The sequence below is a fragment of the Vigna umbellata genome, chromosome 8, assembly GCF_029865625.1.
Source record: "Vigna umbellata cultivar VRB3 chromosome 8, Vumbellata_1.0, whole genome shotgun sequence".
NCBI classification, from domain to species: domain Eukaryota; kingdom Viridiplantae; phylum Streptophyta; class Magnoliopsida; order Fabales; family Fabaceae; genus Vigna; species Vigna umbellata.
The window spans coordinates 17,672,337-17,694,459 of NC_142172.1; the positions used below are offsets into that span (position 1 = coordinate 17,672,337).

The 22,123-nt window shown below is 34.2% G+C and overlaps 1 protein-coding gene across 2 annotated transcripts; it reads left to right on the top strand.

Moving 5' to 3' along the window:
* The first annotated feature begins 313 nt into the window (after positions 1-313).
* On the top strand, positions 314-20,225 carry EMB2016 (mRNA methyltransferase EMB2016). Of its 2 annotated transcripts, none has more exons than XM_047291407.2 (28): positions 314-578; positions 821-909; positions 2,430-2,553; positions 3,333-3,989; positions 4,145-4,513; positions 4,603-4,707; positions 4,884-5,066; positions 5,273-5,414; positions 5,509-5,690; positions 5,827-5,912; positions 5,995-6,043; positions 6,614-6,680; positions 6,772-7,250; positions 7,324-7,423; positions 7,696-7,829; positions 12,690-12,757; positions 12,837-13,053; positions 13,236-13,451; positions 13,557-13,712; positions 13,803-13,856; positions 13,984-14,192; positions 14,274-14,343; positions 14,527-14,852; positions 16,528-16,711; positions 16,798-18,159; positions 18,296-19,063; positions 19,190-19,261; positions 19,862-20,225. In XM_047291407.2, exons 1-28 carry the CDS (start codon positions 504-506, stop codon positions 19,880-19,882), a joined length of 6,564 nt encoding a protein of 2,187 aa, XP_047147363.2. In that variant the 5' UTR covers positions 314-503; the 3' UTR covers positions 19,883-20,225. The 2 variants fall into 2 exon arrangements, with proteins under 2 accessions (XP_047147363.2, XP_047147364.2); XM_047291408.2 differs by having other exon boundaries at positions 6,781-7,250.
* Positions 20,226-22,123: the final 1,898 nt, after the last annotated feature.

Sequence of the window (22,123 nt, forward strand, 5' to 3'; positions counted from 1 at the left end):
TTTATGAAATAAAAAAATATTATAATAATTATTAAGTTAGAAAATGTTACTAAAATTTAGAATAAAATTATAAATTTTCCATACACAAAATCAATAATAAAAAAGTGTATATAAAAAGTTTAAAAAATAGAGCAAATTTATTTTAATTGAAAAAATAATTATAAAAATGATAATTTTATTCATTAATGAATAGATATGTAGTTAAGATAACATAGTTAAAGGTTAAATGGTTAGATTTGACATCCCATGATTTAGGAAAAAAGATGAAGAATAGCATTATTTGGAATTCACCCAAAATCGGAAAAATGAAAATAAAAATAAAAAAACTCAGAATTCCCTTTCCCTCTCTCCTTAAGCACTACTACTCTCTCTCGTCTTCAGAGGTCGGCCACGAGCGCGCAACCCATAAAACCAAATCTGCGTTGCACCCAGGAGAGAGGCACTCACATAAACCCTAGAATTTTAAATTTTCATGTGTCTTTCTTCTTGATCTCAATTGTCACATGGGTCGACCAGAGCCATGCGTTCTCTTCTCCCAAACCTTCGTTCATCCACACCTCGATGAGTACGTCGACGAGGTAACGTCATTTTTCGCTTCTCTCTATCTCTCAACGCGATTCTTTCTTTCAATCGCATTGCTAAGTGGGAAATTTTAAAGAACTCTTTTCGGTAAGCTTTAAGCGTGGTTGGTGTTGGCTACTCCTTACTTTCCTCATCATAGTTGTGTGTTATTAGCGACTGCGAACTTTGGAATGTGTTTTAGTGGGGTTTGGTGGATTTCTTATGGTTGGTTGTAGTAACCGAGAGTCCTTTCTTGCAGGTGATTTTCTCAGAGCCCATTGTTATCACCGCTTGTGAGTTTCTTGAACAGAGTGCGTCATCAGTTGCTCAAGCAGTGGCACTCATTGGGTATGTTATTTTTGTGTTGAGTTTTTGAAATTGGTTTGAAGTGATAGAAGGTTGGACTGAATAGTGGGGATTCTTTATTGCTTGGTGGCATTGAGAGTTGGTGGTTGCTCATGCTTGTTTTAGATGGCTACATTGTGTAATGTAATGTAGAATAACACTTTATACCCTTCGGAATTGGTTGAAAGAGTTTCTAGGGATTTTATAATATGTTTAGTTGCGTGTCCAACCCATTTTTTTTTCTTTTATGTATGATACATTACTTTTTAAAGCTATCTGTACTAGTTTTCACATTAATTGTGAAAATTACGTGGGATTGGCTTCCCAAGCACCTACTTATTTTTGCTAATGAAAGAGGCTTATGACCTTACTAGATGTTTTTTAATCTTTTTGTGATAGGTCAATGGTGATTGGGGAAATGATTAAAATAATTTTCTTTTTTATTTATTTCTGTAAGCTTTATGGTTAAGCTTATGAAATACGCACACGTATGATAAGCTGAAAGTAAGTGCTGAATTAAGTTGTTTACTGGGTACACTCTGGCTTGGTGTTGCTCATGTTTAATTTGTCCTCAGGATTGTTTTGCATTTGTTTTTGGTTGGAAGTTTATGCTATGTTTTATGGTGTCCAACCCATTTTTCGTGTGTATGATACATGAATTTTTAAATCTATTTGTACTAGCTTTCACATTAACGTGAAAATTTAGTGGGATGGGCTTCCGAGCGCCTGCTTATTTGTTCCTATGGAAATGGCTCATCACCTTGTTGTAAGTTTTTTTTATTCTTATTCCAATATGTCTGATGGTGTCATGGTGATTGGTTAATAAATCAAAATAAGTTTTTTTTTTCTGGAAGCGTCACAGTGAAGTGTATAGTATAAGCATGCGTGTTAAGCTGAATAAGGGGTGAATTAAGTTGTTTGCTGGATGCACTCTGACTTGGTGTTGCTCATGTTTAAATCGTTCTTAGGGTTATTTTGCATTTATGATAAGCTTATGATATCAGCATGTCTTTGATAAGCTAAAAAAAGTTGAGTTAAGTTGTTTACTTGGTGCACTCTGGCTTGGTGTTGCTCATGTTTCATTTAGGAATTTTTTGCATTTATGATTTTGGTGGGAAGTTTATACTATGTTTTGTTGTGTTGAACTCATTTTTCGTGTACATTATACATGAATTTTTGAAGCTATTTGCACTAGTTTTATTAAATGTAAAAATGGCGTATGACCTTGTTATAAGTTTTTTTAATCTTATTGCAATAGGTTTCATGGTGATTGCTAAAAGTTATTAAAATAAACTTTTTAGTTTATTTCTGTAAGCTTCATGGTAAGCTTTTATGATATATGCATAGATAAGCTTAAAATAAGTGTTGAATTAAGTTTTTTACTTGATGCACTCTGCCATTGTGTTGCTCATGTTTAATTGGGCCTTAGGATTCATGTTTACTAGATGCACTTTGCATTTGTGGTTTTGGATGACTTTTGAAGTTTTTATAATACTTTTGTTCATTGCTGGTGACATTTTCAGGGCGACTTCACCTCCATCATTTGCAATAGAGGTTTTTGTTCATTGTGAGGGAGAGACGAGGTTTAGAAGACTTTGTCAGCCCTTTCTCTATTCACAATCTTCATCAAATGTACTAGAAGTAGAGGTATTTATGAAATTTTAGACCATTTTCTAATCTGACTATTATTAAGTGTTTGGTTCCTTGTTACCCAAACTGTTTTAATATTTATTTACTGTTGAATATAGTGAAAAACTATATTTAGATTAATCTCCCTTGTGTTAAATACACACATAGGATTCTCTATTTATAATAGAAGAAATATGGGCTAAGCCCAAAATACAAATGAGAAATAATAACAAACTAACTAAAAGATAAAAGATATAATATATCTAACATTTACTTCTATTCCGTTTGGATTTGTTCAAAGGTGTATCAATATTGTTGTATTTTTTTGTTTGATCCATTAATTGTATGGTGTAGATATTTAGCTTTTGTTTTTTTACAGATAGATGCAAAAGATGTATTTCATGAGAAGTAATTTGTATGTCAAACTCATAGTTAAGTAAATACTAATGCGTAAAAGATCTTTTGACATGATTTAATCTAATTTAATTTGTTTGGTGACTGATACTAGTGAAAAGGATATTATTGAAATTCTGAGTAGGTATGGTTCTTGTTTGCTTATCATATATGTTTTTATAAGAGTAATGTATACTATTAATTTACTAAAGATGTTTGGTGGATGCATTGTCCTCGTTATTTCACTTTATTGCCTAAGGTTGTGTTCTGGTTGTTTATTTTGAAAGAATACTGTCTTATTTTGCTAATTTCCCAAGGGAGATTAAGAAAAATAATTATTTAAAAAAAATATTTCTATCCAAAGATTTGTACCATTTTGGTGTTTACTCCTTTCTCTTTCTCAGGCTGTTGTTACAAGTCATATAGTTGTAAGGGGCAGCTATCGCAGTCTGAGTATGGTTATATATGGCAACACAGCAGAGGATCTGGGTCAGTTTAACATTGATATTGATGACAATGCATTGACTGATCTTGTTGATTCTACTGAGGGGAAGCTTGAAGACCTGCCACCTGCATTACACTCTACTAATTTTACAATTCGTGAATCACGTTCTTCTCTGAACGTGTTGTCTATTCCTGTTCCTGCAACAAATATTTCTCTTGAAGTCAATATTTTTCTACAGTTGATGCTAAAAATTTTGAAGTTTTCAGATCTTGGGGATGCTGGTCATAAAATTGTAAATACTGTAGTGTCTGCAATCTCTTCTTACATTTCCAGTGACATATGTGAATCAATCAGTGGGAGATATCAGATGTGGAAGAGATCTGAGAATTTGGAAGAGTTGCACAGTGCAATTAATGAGGCAAGAAAAGAGCTTCTTGAGGTTTATAAGGTTCTTCATGAGAAATCTAGGAGTGAATCTGCCGATTGTTCATCAGAGGGCAATTATCTTGAAATGGATGTTGAAATGTTGGATTCCAAAACGTTAGTGGATATGTTTAACCAGTACTTTCACTTCCAAACACACTCTTCATGTATAGGGGATCACTTCCTTTCTCAGGTAATATATTGTTTTTTTGTCAATTGTTCTGCTAGCATCATCCTATTTGTTGAGAAAGTTAGAATCTAATTACATTTCCCCCTATATTGCTTATTAGCTTGTGTTTTCTGTTCATCTTTCCCCCCTCGCTAATGTATCTGCTTGCTTAACTGCAGAGGGAGCATGCCTTTTTAGGATTGAGCATGTTTTATTTGCTATGTTCTGCTAGAGAGAGTTGTTTTCAGTTTGTTAGTAGTGGGGGAATGGAGCACCTGAGGGTGTTCTTTTCCAAGGATGGGCAAAATTCTACTACTGTTATGCTACTGCTTCTTGGTGTTATAGAGCGGGCTACTAGGTATTCAGTGGGATGTGAAGCCTTTTTAGGTTGGTGGCCTCGGGAAGATGAAAGTATTCCCTCTGGTATCAGTGAAGGTTACAGCCATTTGGTGAAATTGATATTGTCAAAACCTCGGCATGATGTTGCTTCTCTTGCAACCTATTTGCTTCATCGCTTACGGTTTTATGAAATTGTTTCTAGATATGAGGTATTTCTTTCAATGATTGTGCTTGACATAAATGTTTCTTTGAATTTCTGAACTCCATCTTTATCTTGTAATAATTTAATTTTTGCCAGTCAGCAGTTCTTTCTGTGCTGGAAAATGTCAGTACTGTTGGCAGGATTACAGATGCCACACTGAATATGCTCAGCTCAGCTGAAATTTTGCTCAGAAAGCTCCTGGTCAGTTTTAATTTGATCAATTATGGCTTTAGTAGTATTATAAAGTAGTAATATGCAGAATTTTATTTTATATTTCCCCACTATGTTTTTCTTTTCTTTTGCCTTCTGACTTGTTTTTTGTAATTTTAACTTTAAAAAAGTTTATTGTTAATGTTTGTTAACAAGTACTAATGCAGAAATTGATAAATTCGCGTGGTCCAACTGAAGATCCTTCTCCCATAGCTTGTGCAAGCAGATCACTGATTACTGGTCAAACAGATGGATTGTTGTCATATAAAACAACTTCCAGCTTGATAAGCTCTTCAAGTTGTTGCTTTTCAGATTCAGATATTGATTCACATTTATTGGGGCTTTTGAAGGTACACTGTTTTGTCAAGACAAGTTCTTTTTTTTTTTGTTTTTTTTTTTCCAGAAATGTTGCCTGCTGTTGTTTGAGATGCATCTTGTCTAACTTAAACATCATGTGTTTGCCTTAAGTAAAATCTACATTTTTGTCTGTATCTGTATATTAATAAAGGAAGATGGTATTGGAATGTGAGAGCTGGAGACTGTTTTTGTTTTGCAGGAGAGGGGTTTTCTTTCATTATCAACTGCATTGTTGTCATCATCTGTATTGCGTTCGGAGAGTGGCCATGTCTTGGAACTCTTCATGGATGTCACATCATCAGTTGAGGCTGTGATCCTGTCTTTCCTTTTTAGTCGTGCAGGTTGGTTACAAATAACACTCACATCAGTTTCATCAATTATTAGACAGATGTAAGTGAGATGTCGAGTAATTTGATTAACTCTCTACCGTTTTAGGCTTGATATTCCTTTTGCAGGATGCTGAACTTTCGAGTACACTAATACTTGCTCTTAGGGGTGGTCACCGAGGCAATAAGGAAAATTGTATTCCTCTTCAATATGCTTCCATTTTGATTTCAAAGGGTTTCTTTTGTAGTCCACTGGAGATAGGAATGATAATTGAGATGCATTTAAAAATGGTTAGTTGTGCAACAAAATTATAATTTCACGCCCACTGTTTGCTTTGTTACTGCTCTTTCTGCTGTTTTTTTCTCTGGAGTTTTAACTTTGTTTCTGGTTTGTATCTAATTGAGATGATTTCTGTGCTTGCTCTAGGCCAATGTCACTGACAGTCTGCTTTCATCAAATCCACAATCAGAAGAGTTCCTATGGATTGTCTGGGAACTCTCTATGCTTTCACGGTGCCAATTGCCTTATTTGAATTGAATCTTAAATATTCTTACACAGTTTAAGTTCTAAATTAAACTTGTGGATGATTTGTAGATCTGATTGTGGGCGCCAGGCATTATTATCTTTGGGAAAATTTCCTGAGGTATGCACCTAAATAATTAGCTGCTATAATACTACATAAGGAGGCTTATGCTATATGATTGTATTTGTATGGTCTGTTGGCTTACTCACTGGATGGCTGGATTATTGAGTGACATGCTCATATGTTAGTTGTGAATTTTCGGCAGAATTCTTCAATGTCTGAGGAGTTTGAGTGAACAACTTTATTAACACTTAGGTAGCTCTTATCACATTAGAGATTATCTCAAATTTGACTGTAAAAACAATTAAAGAAGCAAGTTAGAGATAACTTGTGTTGATAAACTTTGCCAAAAAGCTTATTTAAATAAGCTAAAAGGTGCTTATAAGGGTAGAGGCCCACATAATATCTGTGGACGCTCTTACAAATACCTCCTAACATGTGTTGAAATTTTATTCTTTTGTCCATAATAAATTCAGTGTTAATCTGCAGTTACAGAAATTAGATGTAAATGCTACAAAGATAGTTTGGGTTCCAGAATGGTGTTTTTATTTGTGGTAGACATTTTAGTACGTAGTATATTGCTTATTTGTGGCTGGCTCTTTTATGGTATGATTCTTTTCTTTTCTGTAGGCTGTTTCCATCTTAATTGAAGCACTGAGTTCCATCAAGGAATCTGAATCTCTTGGGAAAAGCAGTGGTACTCAAGTCACTCTATCTCTTTCTTATACACAGACATGGTATTGACATGATTTCTTCTTTAGTGCTTGTTCTAACTCTACTATATTCAGGATCTTCAGCTGTAAATCTTACAATATTTCACTCAGCTGCTGAGATCATTGAAGCCATAGTTACAGATTCCACATCTTCTTCTTTGGGTTCATGGATTGGACATGCCATGGAACTACATAGGGCTTTGCATTTCTCTTCTCCGGGGTCCAACAGAAAAGATGCTCCCTCACGGTTGTTAGAATGGATCGATGCCGGTGTAGTATACCACAAACATGGGGGAATTGGTCTCCTGCGTTATGCTGCTGTATTGGCTTCAGGAGGGGATGCCCAATTAACATCAACTAGCATCTTAGTTTCAGATCTGACTGATGTGGAAAATGTTGTTGGAGACCCTTCTAGTGGCTCTGATATTAATGTTATGGAGAATCTTGGAAAATTTATATCTGAAAAGTCCTTTGATGGTGTCACTCTTCGTGATTCTTCTCTGGCACAGTTGACAACAGCAATAAGGATTTTGTCTTTTATTTCTGAGAACCCAGTATGTAATAATCTATTTTGAATAATTCCATGTAAAATTATGTCCTTTCTTATGAAACTTTTAATCAATGCAGACTGTTGCTGCGACTCTCTATGATGAAGGTGCCGTAATAGTTATTTATGCCATTTTGGTGAACTGCAGATTCATGCTTGAGAGGTCCTCGAACAATTATGGTAAGTTTATTACAAATTTACAATGGGTTGCCTACCTTCTCTTAATAATTTTTGATATGCAATATATATCAGATTAGTGAGTTGATGCTACGAACTGTTTTCAAGAAAATTTCTGTTTGACAGACATGTTATATTATTTAAACTTTTTCATAATCATACATTTAATTGTTAATTCTGGTATCTGGTTAGGGTAGGCTACTAAATTTATGCAATTAAATTAGATGGACTTCTCTTTAGGTTTGCAAAATGTAATGTTCCATATCTTTGAACAGATTACCTTGTAGATGAGGGTACAGAATGCAATACTACATCAGATTTACTTCTAGAGCGTAATCGTGAGCTGAACATAGTTGATCTTTTGGTTCCTTCATTGGTGCTACTTATTACATTACTACAGAAATTACAGGTGTGTCCTTAATAGAATATTGGTCTTTTTATGTGGTGGTTTCATTATATTGGAAATTTGGAACAATCTACATCTGAAATGTGAACATATATCCTACTAACGAAGAAATAGTTTATAAAGAGTTTGAACAGTTTGTAGAGTTGGGATTGATTATTACATTTTGATTTGTAATTACATCTCAAACCTGAAAAAGTTGTACATTTATAGTTTTGTTTGGGTTTGCATTATGTCTGAGCCGAAAATGGTCACCCTTGCAGCTGATGGCCACTAACTGAGGCCCACTTTATCAAGCATGATATGATGTGTATCATTGAGCAAAGGATCTTTGGCCTTTCCTATTATGGAGATGTGCCCCTGCTATTGGGTGTTCTAGATAACTATGGAAACCAGTTAATAATCCTATTATGGAGATGTGCCACGCTGGTGTGCTAGATAACTATGGAAACCAGTTAATAAAGGAGTCTCTATTAGTTCAGTTGGTTTGCTTTTAATTTTTCCTTTACTTGAAGTTTCTGTGAAATTTAATTTGAAGACCCTATTAGAAAAAGATTGAGCATAACATAACTTTAAAAGCTAGCTGAATGGAAGAAAATTGCTCAAGTGTTATTTGGAGTATTTTGGCCTTAATCCTAGCTATTGAAGATCCCACATCAACTAATAAGGCTGGATTATAATACTTAAGTGAGGTACAGTTGTCATCTTACAAACCAATTTAGTAAAGATGAGTTAGATTTAAACTTACTTTCTAATGTCAAAACTGTGTTGTTCGGTATGCGTTTTAGGAAGTTTTTGTCTTATCCATGCTATAATTTTATTCTTTATTATAGGGGTATCTTGCTATTAATACTAAAATTATGTATTTAAACACAATCCCATAGTTATATGGATTTGTTTCCTTAGAATTATCTCTCTATGTTTCCTAAAGTAACCAGCAGGCACATGTATTTACAGGTCCAATGGCTTCATTATTGAAAGATAGAAGAAATATATTATTCTTTCTAAATTTGAATCGGTATCAAAGCCTATCAGTCTAGTTCTTTGGGGCCATCATACCACTGTTATCGGACGCTTGTTAGACCATTCATAATTATCTAATCTCATACTTGTGATGTTCAGAAATCTCAAATCGACTAGTAATATATAAGTGGGATATAATTCTCATCTTACATTCCTGTTTAATGAGGTTGCGTTAGATATAAACCCACTTACTAAGACTAGCTTTTGTGGAACATTAACTCTTCTCTCATGCCTTGACTAGACATATATGTGTGGTCCAATGTTCATTTTGGGTATAGACTTCAATACCATATTAAAATTGGACCAGCCTAACTTCAACAACAAAACATGTGAGATTGGGTCTCTTTGGTTGCCATGAAACCCTTTTTAAAGGCTTAATTAAGTTTCATGGCTCTGATAAATTTGAAAACTTTCAATTGAGTCCTATTAAATTTGTTTGGTCTATTGGATACTCAATAATTATATTTTTCTATTGAGTCCCTGCTGTTTACTTTTCTTTTGTTAATCAGATGATGTGAGTCTTAACTGAGTTACATGACTCTTATTTTGTTCTGTCATCTTATTTTGTTGTTGTCACATGTTATTTTATAATTTTATAATTTTGTTATTTTCTAATTTTATAATTTTATAATTCTGCACCAACTCTTTCCTCTTCGTTGGCTTCAAATAAAATCCTCCTTAGTTCTTTATAAAAAAAAATCTCCGTGTTTTTCTACCTTTTCATGCTTCACATTAGCATTCACAACAAACACTTTCACTTCTTAGGTCTGACTTTAAGCAAAATTAGCTAGCTCACTACACTTCTCAAAAAGTGAAAGTGCTTGGCAAGTTTACCTCATGGGACCACTATCTCCACTATGTGATGTTGTTTCTGTGATTCTAAATCTGCAAGCCTCATTATCAGATGTCCTACACGACCTTTATGCACAACTCCAACTCCACCCCTGATTTGCAGTCTCTTAACTCAGGCAATAGTTGCTCCTTTAGGATGGTGTTAGATGGGTTAGTAAGTTCCTTGTTTTGAATAATCTATAATGTGGTGTTATGTTTTTATGTTATGTTTTTTGGAATAAAAATATAAAACAATGGTATATTTTAATATTGGTGTAACAAAAAACATATCATATCATTATTCAACATTTATATTTATTAACTTCATATTATTATAAAAATTTAAAAATTATAAAGTTATAAAATATAAAATTACATGTGGTGACAACTATGCAAGGTGATGTATAAGACCCACTTGACAGAAAAATTAAATTGTGGAGACTCAATTGAAAATTTAATTTTTTTGAGTACCCAATAGACCGTAAAAATTTAATAAGAACTTAATTGCAAGTTATCCAATTTATCAAGGATTTAAAACTTAACTAAGCCTTTTTTAAATGATGTAATATATCCTGAGTATCGGTGATTTGTTACTCATGTGGGATTTGTTGCAAATTCTGAGGCACATAAAACGTGATAGCAATATTTTTGTGTGCTTGCTCAAATGTCTGTTAGGCTATATTGCTTCAAAAGCCAAGCAAGTACTTAGTTTGGATTAGTTTTGAAATTGGTAATTAGAGGCTACTTTAGAGTTCTTGGAGAGAGGCTTTGAATCTTGGACAAGTAATGGAGAGGTGATTGGCAGGAAACAGGGAGGGATAGAGCTTCAACTTCAAGATTGACTAATTGACTAATGAGGATAAAGAAATTGGAAGATCTACTTGAAGGGTCAACTTCCACATGTAAAGATGAGAAGAACCTGGTGAATCTTTTGGGTGAAAACAACATTAAAGGTGTTAGAAATGTTGGAAAGGGTGAAAGGAGGAGCAAGAGCTTGATGGATTGAAGTATGATTCAGGAATTGGGAGATTACCCTATTCCTGGTGATGCTTATGGTTGGATGAATGGGTCAATTAGGTTGAATTATATTTTGAACTCAAAGGAGTGACTGATTGGGGAAGGGTGTGGCATGGATGCTATTGATTTGCTAGAAGTTTAGTGCTACTATGGTTTCTTTATGAGATTTCACATTAACTATATGCAACCTTGGACTGATTTTGTCGATGCTGTTCCAATGGTGGGAGCATTGCTTACAAAATCTATCCTGGACTGATTTTCTTGATGCTGTGATTGGAGGTTCCAGTCCTAGGCGATGCAAAACCTGTATAAATGGTGCTGGGTTGAAGCAAATCACCTATTTAGAAGTCTATGTGGAGCGGTACGTATTGCGTGGACCCCTAATATGCATGAGGTCTTGAATGGGTTGAAGGAAGATGTAATGGCAGAATGAACTCACGCACAGATGACTCTTGGCTGAAGATATTGGATTATGTCCAAGGAATTAGATGGAAATTTAGATACATTCTTTTTCTCCTGTCTAAGATTTCTTTTTACCAATTGTTGCTGTCTAGCCTATAGATTTTAACTTCAGATTGTGGTAATTAGTTAGTCTTTCTGAATTGTTATCAATGCTTAATAATTAACAGGAAATACATTGTTCCTTTAAGAATCAGTGTTTTTTAAAAATGGCCACGGTTGTGGTGGCCAACTTTCTGTTGGCTGCAACAACATGGTGGTGACAAATCAGGTTTTTCATGGTGGCTCATAGTGGCCCCGTTGTGCATGCCAAAGTGTAATTTGGGATGGTGATGGGGGAAATCTTGAACAATGAGACAATCATCTGCATAAATAAAGAAGCTGCCTTAGGTCAATGGGACCTGACGCCAGGCTCTGGAAGCCCTAATTTTTTTCTCTTATATTTCTATGTTTGGAGTAATGCATATTGGTTCAGCCCAATAGCCTTTCTTTTTAAAGCAGAGGGTTGGGATAAACAACCCCACCCAAACCCAAACATCTACATCAGAAAATAAACGTAACACAGCCCACCTCATCCTTTAGCACCCCACCTGCAGCTCCTATGGTTCACACACTCCATGCCTGTGCAGCCTGCTCTGTTTCCTGTGCAGCTGTGCTGCTGTCCCAATACAATACTGTTGCTGTCACATCACTGTCTTCCTGCTGTCATCCTCCTGCTGCCGCAGCCACCTCTAGTTCCACTGCAACTGCTCTTTTATTTTTATTTTTCTTTCTATTTCCTCTTTGTTCAGTGCCTCCAACCGTGCTTAAATTCTTTTTCTTCTTCTTTTCCTCTCAATAATTTTTCTTCTTCTTTTCCACCTCTAGCCGAACAAGTTAGTTCAAGGAAATCCAATATATAATTAGAAATTTCGGACATTATCTTATATTTAGTTGTTATTTTAGGTCCATAACATGAATTTGGTGGTGATTCAATTTGATTTTATTGTTATTTGAGTTTGTGGATATGTTATTACTACTTATTTGGTTTTCTTTCAATAATTTTAGCATTACAATTATATTTCTGAAGTTTTAAATTAACTATATGCAGGTGTTGATTTTTTTTTGTCCGCAATGGTGATGTCATAACCAGTAATGGCTTTCAATATTTTTTCATAAGTGATTGTTTTCGGTCACCAATATTTTCTGTTATCTATATCATAACACTGAAGAATTTACATTTTAACATCTTATGGTTTTTAACTAATGAGCACGAATGATGTGATTTGAGGAGTGTCCATAGGACTTCAGTGGTATATTATTTGTGTTATCTTTTGCCTAAGTTCAATCTTGGGTGCATGTGATGCTTTGGTTGGAGTTCAGTATATCTAATTTATTAATATTATTATTATATGTGATCTTCCTTTACCCTTCTCTGATCTTCAATTTCTTTTTGGTAAATTTTTTTTTTAAAAAAAGCTGACATTCTTCTATTAGAGTTACAGTACCTTGTGCAACACAAGGTAAAAAACTAAGATTGTTTTGGTTGCATTTTAGGAAGCAAAGGAGCAACACAGAAATACAAAATTAATGAATGCTCTTTTACGATTGCACAGGGAAATAAGGTATCTCTTAGTTCCTTTTTCTTTGCATCTTGTTAGAGAATCTTACTTCTTTACACTGATCAAATCCTGGTAATTGCAGTCCCAAGCTAGCTGCATGTGCAGCAGATTTAATATCTCCATATCCTGATTATGCTGTTGGTTATGGAGCAGTCTGTCATCTTATTGCATCAGCACTTGCTTTCTGGCCAGTGCATGGATGGAGTCCAGGTCTTTTTAACACCCTTCTTGCCAGTGTTCAGAGTTCTTCTCTGTTGACTCTAGGTCCAAAAGAAACTTGCAGTTTACTCTATCTTTTGGTATGTCCATTCCATTTGAAGTTTTACTATGCAAGGTTGCACTGTTGTTTTTTCATCAGATACTGTACATTGCTTGGTGCTTTTCCATTCTTAAATTTATGTTTTTATTTTTAGGCTGTGTACAATAAGATTACTGGATTGTTTGTATGATTAACTCCTCTGGTCTTGTTTTCTATGTCAAGAGTGATTTATTTCCTGAAGAAGATATATGGCTTTGGACTAGTGGAATGCCCCTGTTAACTGCACGAAGAATGTTGGGTATTGGAACCATATTGGGGCCTCAGAAGGAGAGACATGTCAACTGGTATTTGGATTCTGGACACCTTGAGAAACTGGTTGGCCAGCTGGTGCCACATCTTGACAAAATTGCTGAGATTATAGAACATTATGCAATTTCTGTATGTAGTTTATTCCTAAATATGAACTTCCAAATTTCTAATACGGAGTAGGCATTATTGGTGGAGCTTGCACGAATGAGTTTTTGTTACTCTGATTTTTGGCAGGCATTAGGGGTCATTCAAGATCTTCTGCGGGTTTTCGTTATTCGAATCTCCTGCCACAATCCTAAGTATGCATCCATGCTTGTAAAACCGGTGTTGTCCTCAATTATTCATCATGTTTCGGAATCATCATCCCCATCAGATACAGATGCATACAAGGTAAGATTCCTGTCTGCCCCTAAAATTTGTATCTTGGATTTCTTTCTTTTTATTTTGACATTTTGAGGAATTTTGTTTCTTTATTTTCAGATTTTGAGGCTTCTTGATTTTCTTGTAAGCCTGTTGGAGCATCCACTTGGAAAGGTGATTTATCTGCTTTTCCGTTTATTCTTGTCTCTTACTTTCAATATGATTATAATTATCGATGCAGTTTTATTAATTATTATTGATAGCAGTAATTTACATAAAGCTGGTACACTTTCTCTGTCAGGCCCTATTGTTGAGGGAGGGCACTCTTCAGATGCTAACTAAACTATTGGATAGATGTTTTGTTATTATTGATGATGGAAAGCAGACTCCTGATAGAAGTTCTGCAAGATGCAGCTTTAATATTTATAGTTGGTGTCTCCCAATATTCAAATTTATCATGCTCCTTTTTCATTCTGAGACTTCTGAACATTACCCGCAAAGACATGACTTGTAAGCAGTTTACATTTTTCTAAATATTATGTTTTATTCAAGTTTTATAACTCAGTGATGATTTTTCTGGTGTTCTGGCAGTAAAAAATTTGAAAAAATGAGTGATGAAGATTGTGCCCTAATTTTACGATATATTTTGAAGAGTTGCCAGGTGACTCTCAATACCTTCTGTATATACTTGTAGATCTATTTAGATTTTTTGTTGACAGTCTTTACTTTTCGTTGGGAAAAGAGGTGCCAAATATCAATTGTCTTACTAGTCACTGTATAGTTCTAAATTTAGTGTTTTTTTGGTTACTCTCCAGTTGCTAACTAAGAATTCTGTTGTTTCAAGGTCCTGCCTGTTGGAAAAGAGTTACTGGCTTGTCTTACAGCTTTCAAAGAATTAGCATCTTGTGGTGAAGGCCAAGTGGCATTTGGAGCTACTTATTTGGGTATCCACTCTCTTGCTTATGAACTCGATCCTCAGAAAGGTGATAGGAATGTGAATTATAGTGTCTCCAGTGTAGCTGAATGGAGAAAATGCCCCCCTTTACTCAGCTGTTGGATGAAGTTGTTGAAATCTATGGATGATACAAAGGAGGGTTTGTCAACTTATGCAATTGAGGCTGTCTATGCGTTATCTGTTGGGTCCATACAGTTTTGCATGAACGGAGATAGGTAAGCTTTCGTATTTTATATCTGGATTACTGCTGCTGATTAACCTGCACATGTGCTTATGATTAACATGATTTGAAAAAAATTCATTTATTCCTTGTCGCGTACTCAGATTCCCATATAATTGCTTTGCTTTTAGATTTAAGACAATTTTTGTGGACATGATTCACGGAAGTAATAGTTGCTTATGCAAGAAATAATTTTTTTATTAAAACTGAGGGAGAATATTATATACAAAAGCAAAATAATTAATTGTATATTATATTATATTTTAATATCACACACACACACACGGTTAATGTTACTATTGTAAATTATATTGTGATGAAGTTATATCTATATCTTATATTATAATACAATAACTAATAATTTTATATTACTGTAGTCAATGAAAATGTGGAATTATTAAAAATATTAATAAAATATATTTTTACTAGCCATATATTTTATAGTAATAATAATTATAATAATAATAATTATTATTATTATTATTATCAATTACATAAAGTAATATTATTATTATCATATTTTATTTACAACCAGATTATTATTATCGTTGTTCATTAGCATAAATTTGGTGTGCATGCCTCTATATGTATGGTTTTTGTTATTATTCATTTAAACTGGAAAAGCGCATATTGTGAAACAATTCCTTTATCAAAATATGTGTATATAAGTATAAATGTGATTTTTTAACTTATTATGTAATTAAATGTTCTGTTATACTTATTAAGTTTTTATTTCACTATATAGATAAAATATTCTAAAATATATCTAAGGAAGAAAAATATAAGACAAACAATAACTTGAAATTTAAAGTTTAAAACTTTAAAATAAAACGTTTCACATGTTAAGCTACTTTTGAAATGACTTTGAATCACGGGATTGTCCAACATGACTCTTGGTTAAATTATATAAAACAATTTTTGACCAATCATCCCTTCCATACCTATTAGGCTCCCGTCTCACATACTTTTCAGCTTCTTGATTGGATTGGACCCACTTCACACCAAAGTCTGGCCAAGCCCCTGGGTTCACCTACTTTTCAGCTTGCTTTTTTTTTTCTGTTCTTTCTTTTTTCAGTTTCATGCCTGCATGCCTCAATTTTCTGCTCTCGTTCTTTTCTCGCTTTTAGTAGTTATCTTTTTACTGTTTGTCATATTTTTCAAAACTCACTGAAGTGGTCATTTAATATTTTCAGGGATTGGTACTATGTACAATTATTTGGGATTGATAACTATGTAAAATCCTAAAGGATAGTTAACGGATATTGCTTCAATATTTGGTCAGAGTCATGCTTTTGAAATATACGAATTACTGTATATTTATGGCATTAGTTCTCAATGTAACTAATTTAGACTATGCAATTGTTGGTTGTGGCAATATTGTTTCATTTTTAGTGAAAAGAAATCTTTTTGTAGGTGTATTTTCATATGTTCTTTAGAAGCAACAATTTGAAATTCGACTTTATATTATCTATATACGTGAAGAAGTGCAACAAACAAATTATATTACATCAAGTAGATATCTGAAATCTTATTTTATACGTTGATATCCCAAGTTTCTTAGAGCATTGAAAAGGAGGGTTTGATGTATATGAACATTTCTGCGTACTTTGTCTCGCTGTTATTATTTTTGGTCCTATGGCAGGATAACTTACAGTTTCTTTGTTGCTTAGTTTGAATTCCGACAGAGTGGTTGCGTTGAAGTATCTCTTTGGGATTTTGGATGATATGACAAGATCAGTTGGCTTTCCTGAGGAAAATATAAATTACATACTACAATTTAGTGCTCTGTTAAGTTCCAAAGCTGCTATGGATGACTGTTTGGTTACCTCTTACTCACAAATCCCATTGCATCAGGTTTCTAGCCATTTGAATCTAGCCTCTTCTTTAGTAGTTTTTACCTGTATTACTCTGTAACTTGTTCTGCTCATTTTTTATGTAAGGTTTCCGAGTCTGTTAAGTCACTGTCATTAGTATTGGAAAGTCCTGCTGGTTCCATGAAGTTTGAGGATGCTGTTTTACCTCAATATGAAGTTCTAGTTTTTTCAAACACGAATCAGTTGCTTGAAAACAGTGTTGAAAAGATTGATGATCATCTTTATGTTGGAGGACTTGGGGAAAAATTCCTTTGGGAATGTCCAGAAGTATTACCTGATAGATTGACGCAAACAAATCTTGCTGCCAAGAGGAAGCTTCCATCAATGGATGGTGCGGTTAGGCGAGCTAGAGGAGAAAGTTTTCAGGGTGATATCTCGTCACAAAATGCTTTTTCACGGGGTGCAGCACAGTCTACTGTTTCTTCTGGTACTACACGAAGGGATGCTTTCCGACATCGCAAACCAAATACCAGCAGACCACCATCTATGCATGTGGATGATTATGTTGCAAGAGAGAGAATTGTTGAAGGGGTTACTAATGTAATATCAGTTCCACGAGCAGGATCTACTGGTGGGAGACCTCCATCCATTCATGTTGATGAATTTATGGCAAGACAGAGGGAACGGCAGAACCCTTCAGCAACTGTTGTGGGAGAGGCTGTGGGACACCTTAAAAATGCTTCTCCTGTGAAACCTGCAGATATGGAGAAGTTAAACAAATCTAAGCAATTGAAAACGGATCTTGATGATGATCTTCAAGGAATTGATATAGTTTTTGATGGAGAGGAGTCTGACCCTGATGACAAGTTGCTATTCCCTCAGCTGGATGATAACTTACAGCAGCCAGCCCCAGTTATTGTTGAGCAAAGTTCTCCTCATTCAATTGTTGAAGAGACAGGAAGTGATGTTGTTGATAGTGGTCAGTTTTCACAGGTGGGTACTCCATTGCGATCTAACATCGATGAAAATGCCCAAAGTGAATTTTCTTCGAAGATCTCTGGTTCACGTCCTGATATGTCATTAACTCGTGAACCAAGTGTCTCTTCGGACAGGAAGTATGTTGAGCAGCCTGATGACTTGAAAAATGTCCAACTTAAGCCTTCTGGTAGATATGATTCTACAGCATCAAATACTTCATTTCCTATGTCTCTTTATAATAATCCATCCTCGTCTATGCAAATACCAGCTGATTCAAGAATGGTTTCCCAAAATTACTTATTAAAGAACAGTCCTCAACACGGTGGTATTGCTACTGGTTCTCAAGGACTGTACGACCAAAGGTTCTTGCCCAACCAACCTCCTTTACCACCAATGCCACCTCCACCGACAGTCTCACCTATAATATCTCATGCTACCGATTCTGTTCCCAGTCAGTCAACTTCATTTGTTAATTCTCAAGCAGGCACACAACGTCCAGTGGCATTCCAAGTGAGAAACTTTTCCTCCATGTTCTTGTTAGTTATTTCCTCCTTTTTTGGTTACTGCTACATTCGTATGAATCTTTTTCTCTTGCCTTCAGTTTTCTCCTGGATAAGCTTATGACATTTATAATTTTTCCTTGCAGGTTCAATTGGACTATCCATCTCCCTTCAACAATGGTTCAACAGCAACAGCATTAGCATCTTCTATTCCCATGCCAGATTCAAAATACTCCAGGACATCTGTGTCTTCTCCTGGTGGACCTAATAGAGTTGCTCCTCCCCTTCCTCCGACACCACCTCCTTTCATATCTAGTCAGTATAATTTATCATCTATTAAAACTTCTGGCTCTCAACCTTCTATGTATAATCAGACAAGTATGGGGACCACCGAACTTTCCCAGGCTTCCATTGCATCTTCAGGAGTCAGATTGTCATCATACCCTAATCCTCCGATGGGGTTTAGTAGGCCAGCTTCCATGCCATTGACTATGTTTGGAAATGCGCCCAATCAGCAACAGACTGAGAGCCAGCCAAATATCTTACAAAATGTCTCTGTTCCTCCAGCTTCATATCAGTCAATGCACTCAGTTACTCAGTTGCAGCCATTGCAGCCACCCCAGCTTACACGTCCACCACAACCACCTCAGCTTAGGCCACCTGTTCAAGCACAGCAGTTGGAGCAAGGGGTGGCTGTGCAAAGCAATGTTCAAGTGCATCAAATGAATATGCTGCAGCAGTCTCATGTTCCTTCAATGCAGACATATTACCAAACCCAGCAGCAACAGTTTTCACACGAGCAGCTGCAGCCACATGTTGAGTACACTCAACAGCCTGGGGATGGTCAATCACAGCAGCAACCAGATGCAGGAATGTCATTACACGAGTATTTTAAGTCTCCGGAGGCAATCCAGGTATCTTTCAATTGTAATGGCATTAATAGGAGGCTACATAGCATGCTTAATTTCTGTTTTAACCAAACGTACAATTTGGTTTTGCGCTGTTTTAAATCTTATCATTTTACTCTTCTGACATGGCAGTCTTTATTGAGAGATCGGGACAAACTTTGCCAACTTTTGGAGCAGCATCCAAAATTAATGCAGATGCTTCAGGTTGTTTTTTAAGGATCTATTTATTTCACAGGTCTTCTGGTTGTTTACTAACAGAGAGTTTGGTTGTTTACTAATGGTTTTCTTTTATCGCTGTTGATTATCTTAGAAAATGAGTTTAAATCCAACCATACAAATTTGGTTATTAAAGCGGGGACTGTTCTCTAGCCAGTGTGGGACTTGGGGTTTTTCATACACACCCCTTCATTCTAACATTATTGATTTTGGAATGGTATAACCTAGCCAGTGTATTAACGGATCTGGGATGGAATTTGATATCATCTTTTATAAAATGGGTTTAGTTTAACTTAGTTTTACAAAATTTGGTTAAGGTGAGGATTACTCCCCCATTTAACTGATTTTTTAACACTATCTCTAGTTTATACTTGGTGTAGTTGTGCGTATTTGTTGGGTTAAGGTCTGATAGTTATGTAAAGCTATTTCACTTCCTAGGATTCGTCGTATTTAATAATAAAATAATTTGGCATAACTTAGATCTTTATAAATTCCTTTCACAAAGAACGCAATGGTTTATTTATTATGTTATTTGTTTATTTCATGTTCTCAAGCTGTGGTTTACAATGGTTTCTTGGTTTCATTCAGGACAAATTGGGCCAACTATAGCCCGCATTGATGGCCGAGTAGAACTGTAGAAGCATGACTTACCAAATATATGTCTGTAAATGTACATTCGTTATCTAAATGACGAGTTGCGCTGAAGCTTATGCCTCAGGCACTGAAATTTTGTTAATATGTACTTGTATGGATTTGTTTTTTAATTCATTTAAATGAGCACATTATCAATTCCCAATATAATGGTTGGAATGTGGCTCATGGTGAGCTAAGGAGATGCTTACATATACATTGATGTATTATCATGCCATATGTTGTATGTAATGTACAGGTCTTCTCTTCGGTGAGTAAATAAGATTAAGATGATGAATAACATGTACTATTAATAGTTTTACTTAAGCTTCAAAATCTAGGTTAATACTTACATTGATTTCCCATAGGAATTAACATTTATTATACTGTGATTTGAGTTTTTTGATATAAATTTTGCTTCAGCTAGTTAACTCCAACAACCTTACTCATCGTATAGTCTAATGTGTTTTTTCTATCTTCATACATCATTTGAACTCAAAAATGGCATCAACTTTTTGTGTTGTTTTGAGACCAATAACTGTATTTTTCCTATCTAATGTATTTTTTCTATCATCATACACCATTTGAATTACAATATGAAAATTGAAATCGAGACGAGAAAATCATCAATAACTGAAAAATTATATTAGAGTTTGACTATATTTATTTAGATTTATGCAAGTAATATTATTTTATAGAAATAAGTGTAACTTATACTTTAGTGTTTTTTGAAAGATTATTAGTACTCATTTTTTAGAGCAACTTAATTTGAGCTTATATTCTAAGACTAATTTTTTCTTTAATTTTCTAGTTAAAATATACTTTTAGTAGGTAACTTGTAAACGAATAATTTGACTACTAATGGATTTTTTTTTAAATAGAACAAATATCGAGAAACATTTTCATTCTCAAACACCTTTTGTTTGAAGACATTTTAATATGAAACACTAAATTGTTAAAAGCTAAATTCTTCATTTGAATGTTGGTTGATTTAAGTAAAACATTCACTGTAGCAACACTAATTTTTCTCTAATCATTTATCATTTTATTAATCTCATTTAAATGTATGCATTTGAAATTGTATATTTTAAGTCATAAAATGCTATTTAAAATTTCGCGTTTTTTAATCTAAAAATCCTTAACATTATACTGGTTTAGGTATATGTGTTTTTGGTTACTATCACTCGACTCTTACTTGGACACTTTCTCTTGTGTGGCTTGAGAATTAATTAATCTTCCAATGCTAAGTTGCAACAAATCACTTTTATTTTTTTTTTATCTTCTTCAAATCCACACATAATTATTGATATATGGTTTTTCCTTTTAAAATATTAATACATGTTTTATTTAATAGTTTTTCTGTACATGAAAAAAATTTATTGGGAAAGATTTTTCTATTCAATTCCTTTGAAATGATAATAAGTTTCTAGCTGTTCGTGTCATCCTGTCATTTTTTTTTTATCATTATTAAACATATTTTGTGGTAATTAAAATATCATTTTCTAAATTTTCAACATATTTGAGAATCTTACATTCTTACGTGGAAAATGCTTCTTGGAAGCCGTTGTTCACTGTCTGACTAAGCATTTCCCGTCCGTGGGAGAAGTTTAATAAAAAAAAAATAAAAACAAGTAAATCATTTAACATTTTTTTTATAAAAATAGTATTTTGGGAAAATTGATGAAAATCTTGAGTTACATGATCCGAGAAGTCCATGATCCAAGACATAAGAGTCAACTATAAATTCATTCTATCATGAAAGAGACATTCTTTGTTCAGAAAATGGTAATATACTTTGCTTCCATGTGCCTCCTTTTTGCATAAGCTAGATCTCCGAGAACATAATTTATGTATAAAACACAAGTGCCATAACTATTTCAAGGATTATAATTATGATCTTACAACTTCTTTTTATTTTATTTTATTTCTTGTGGTTATTTTTATGGTTTATTAAATAAAATTGTTTGTAATACTTATCTTTGTATTATCTTTCTTTGTAATTGGATGCTATAGATTATAATATTTCCAATTATGAAATTTTAAGTTTATTACTTTTAGTCATACTAATCCTACAAATTCTATACTTCTTTCATCATATTACTTTCATCATAAATTGAGCTTTACAAAAAAGAAATTTAAGTGTTTTAGATCAAACTCAGAAATGAAATATGGTAATATTTTATTTTAGTAACTATTTTTTCATTTTAAATATCGACTCAT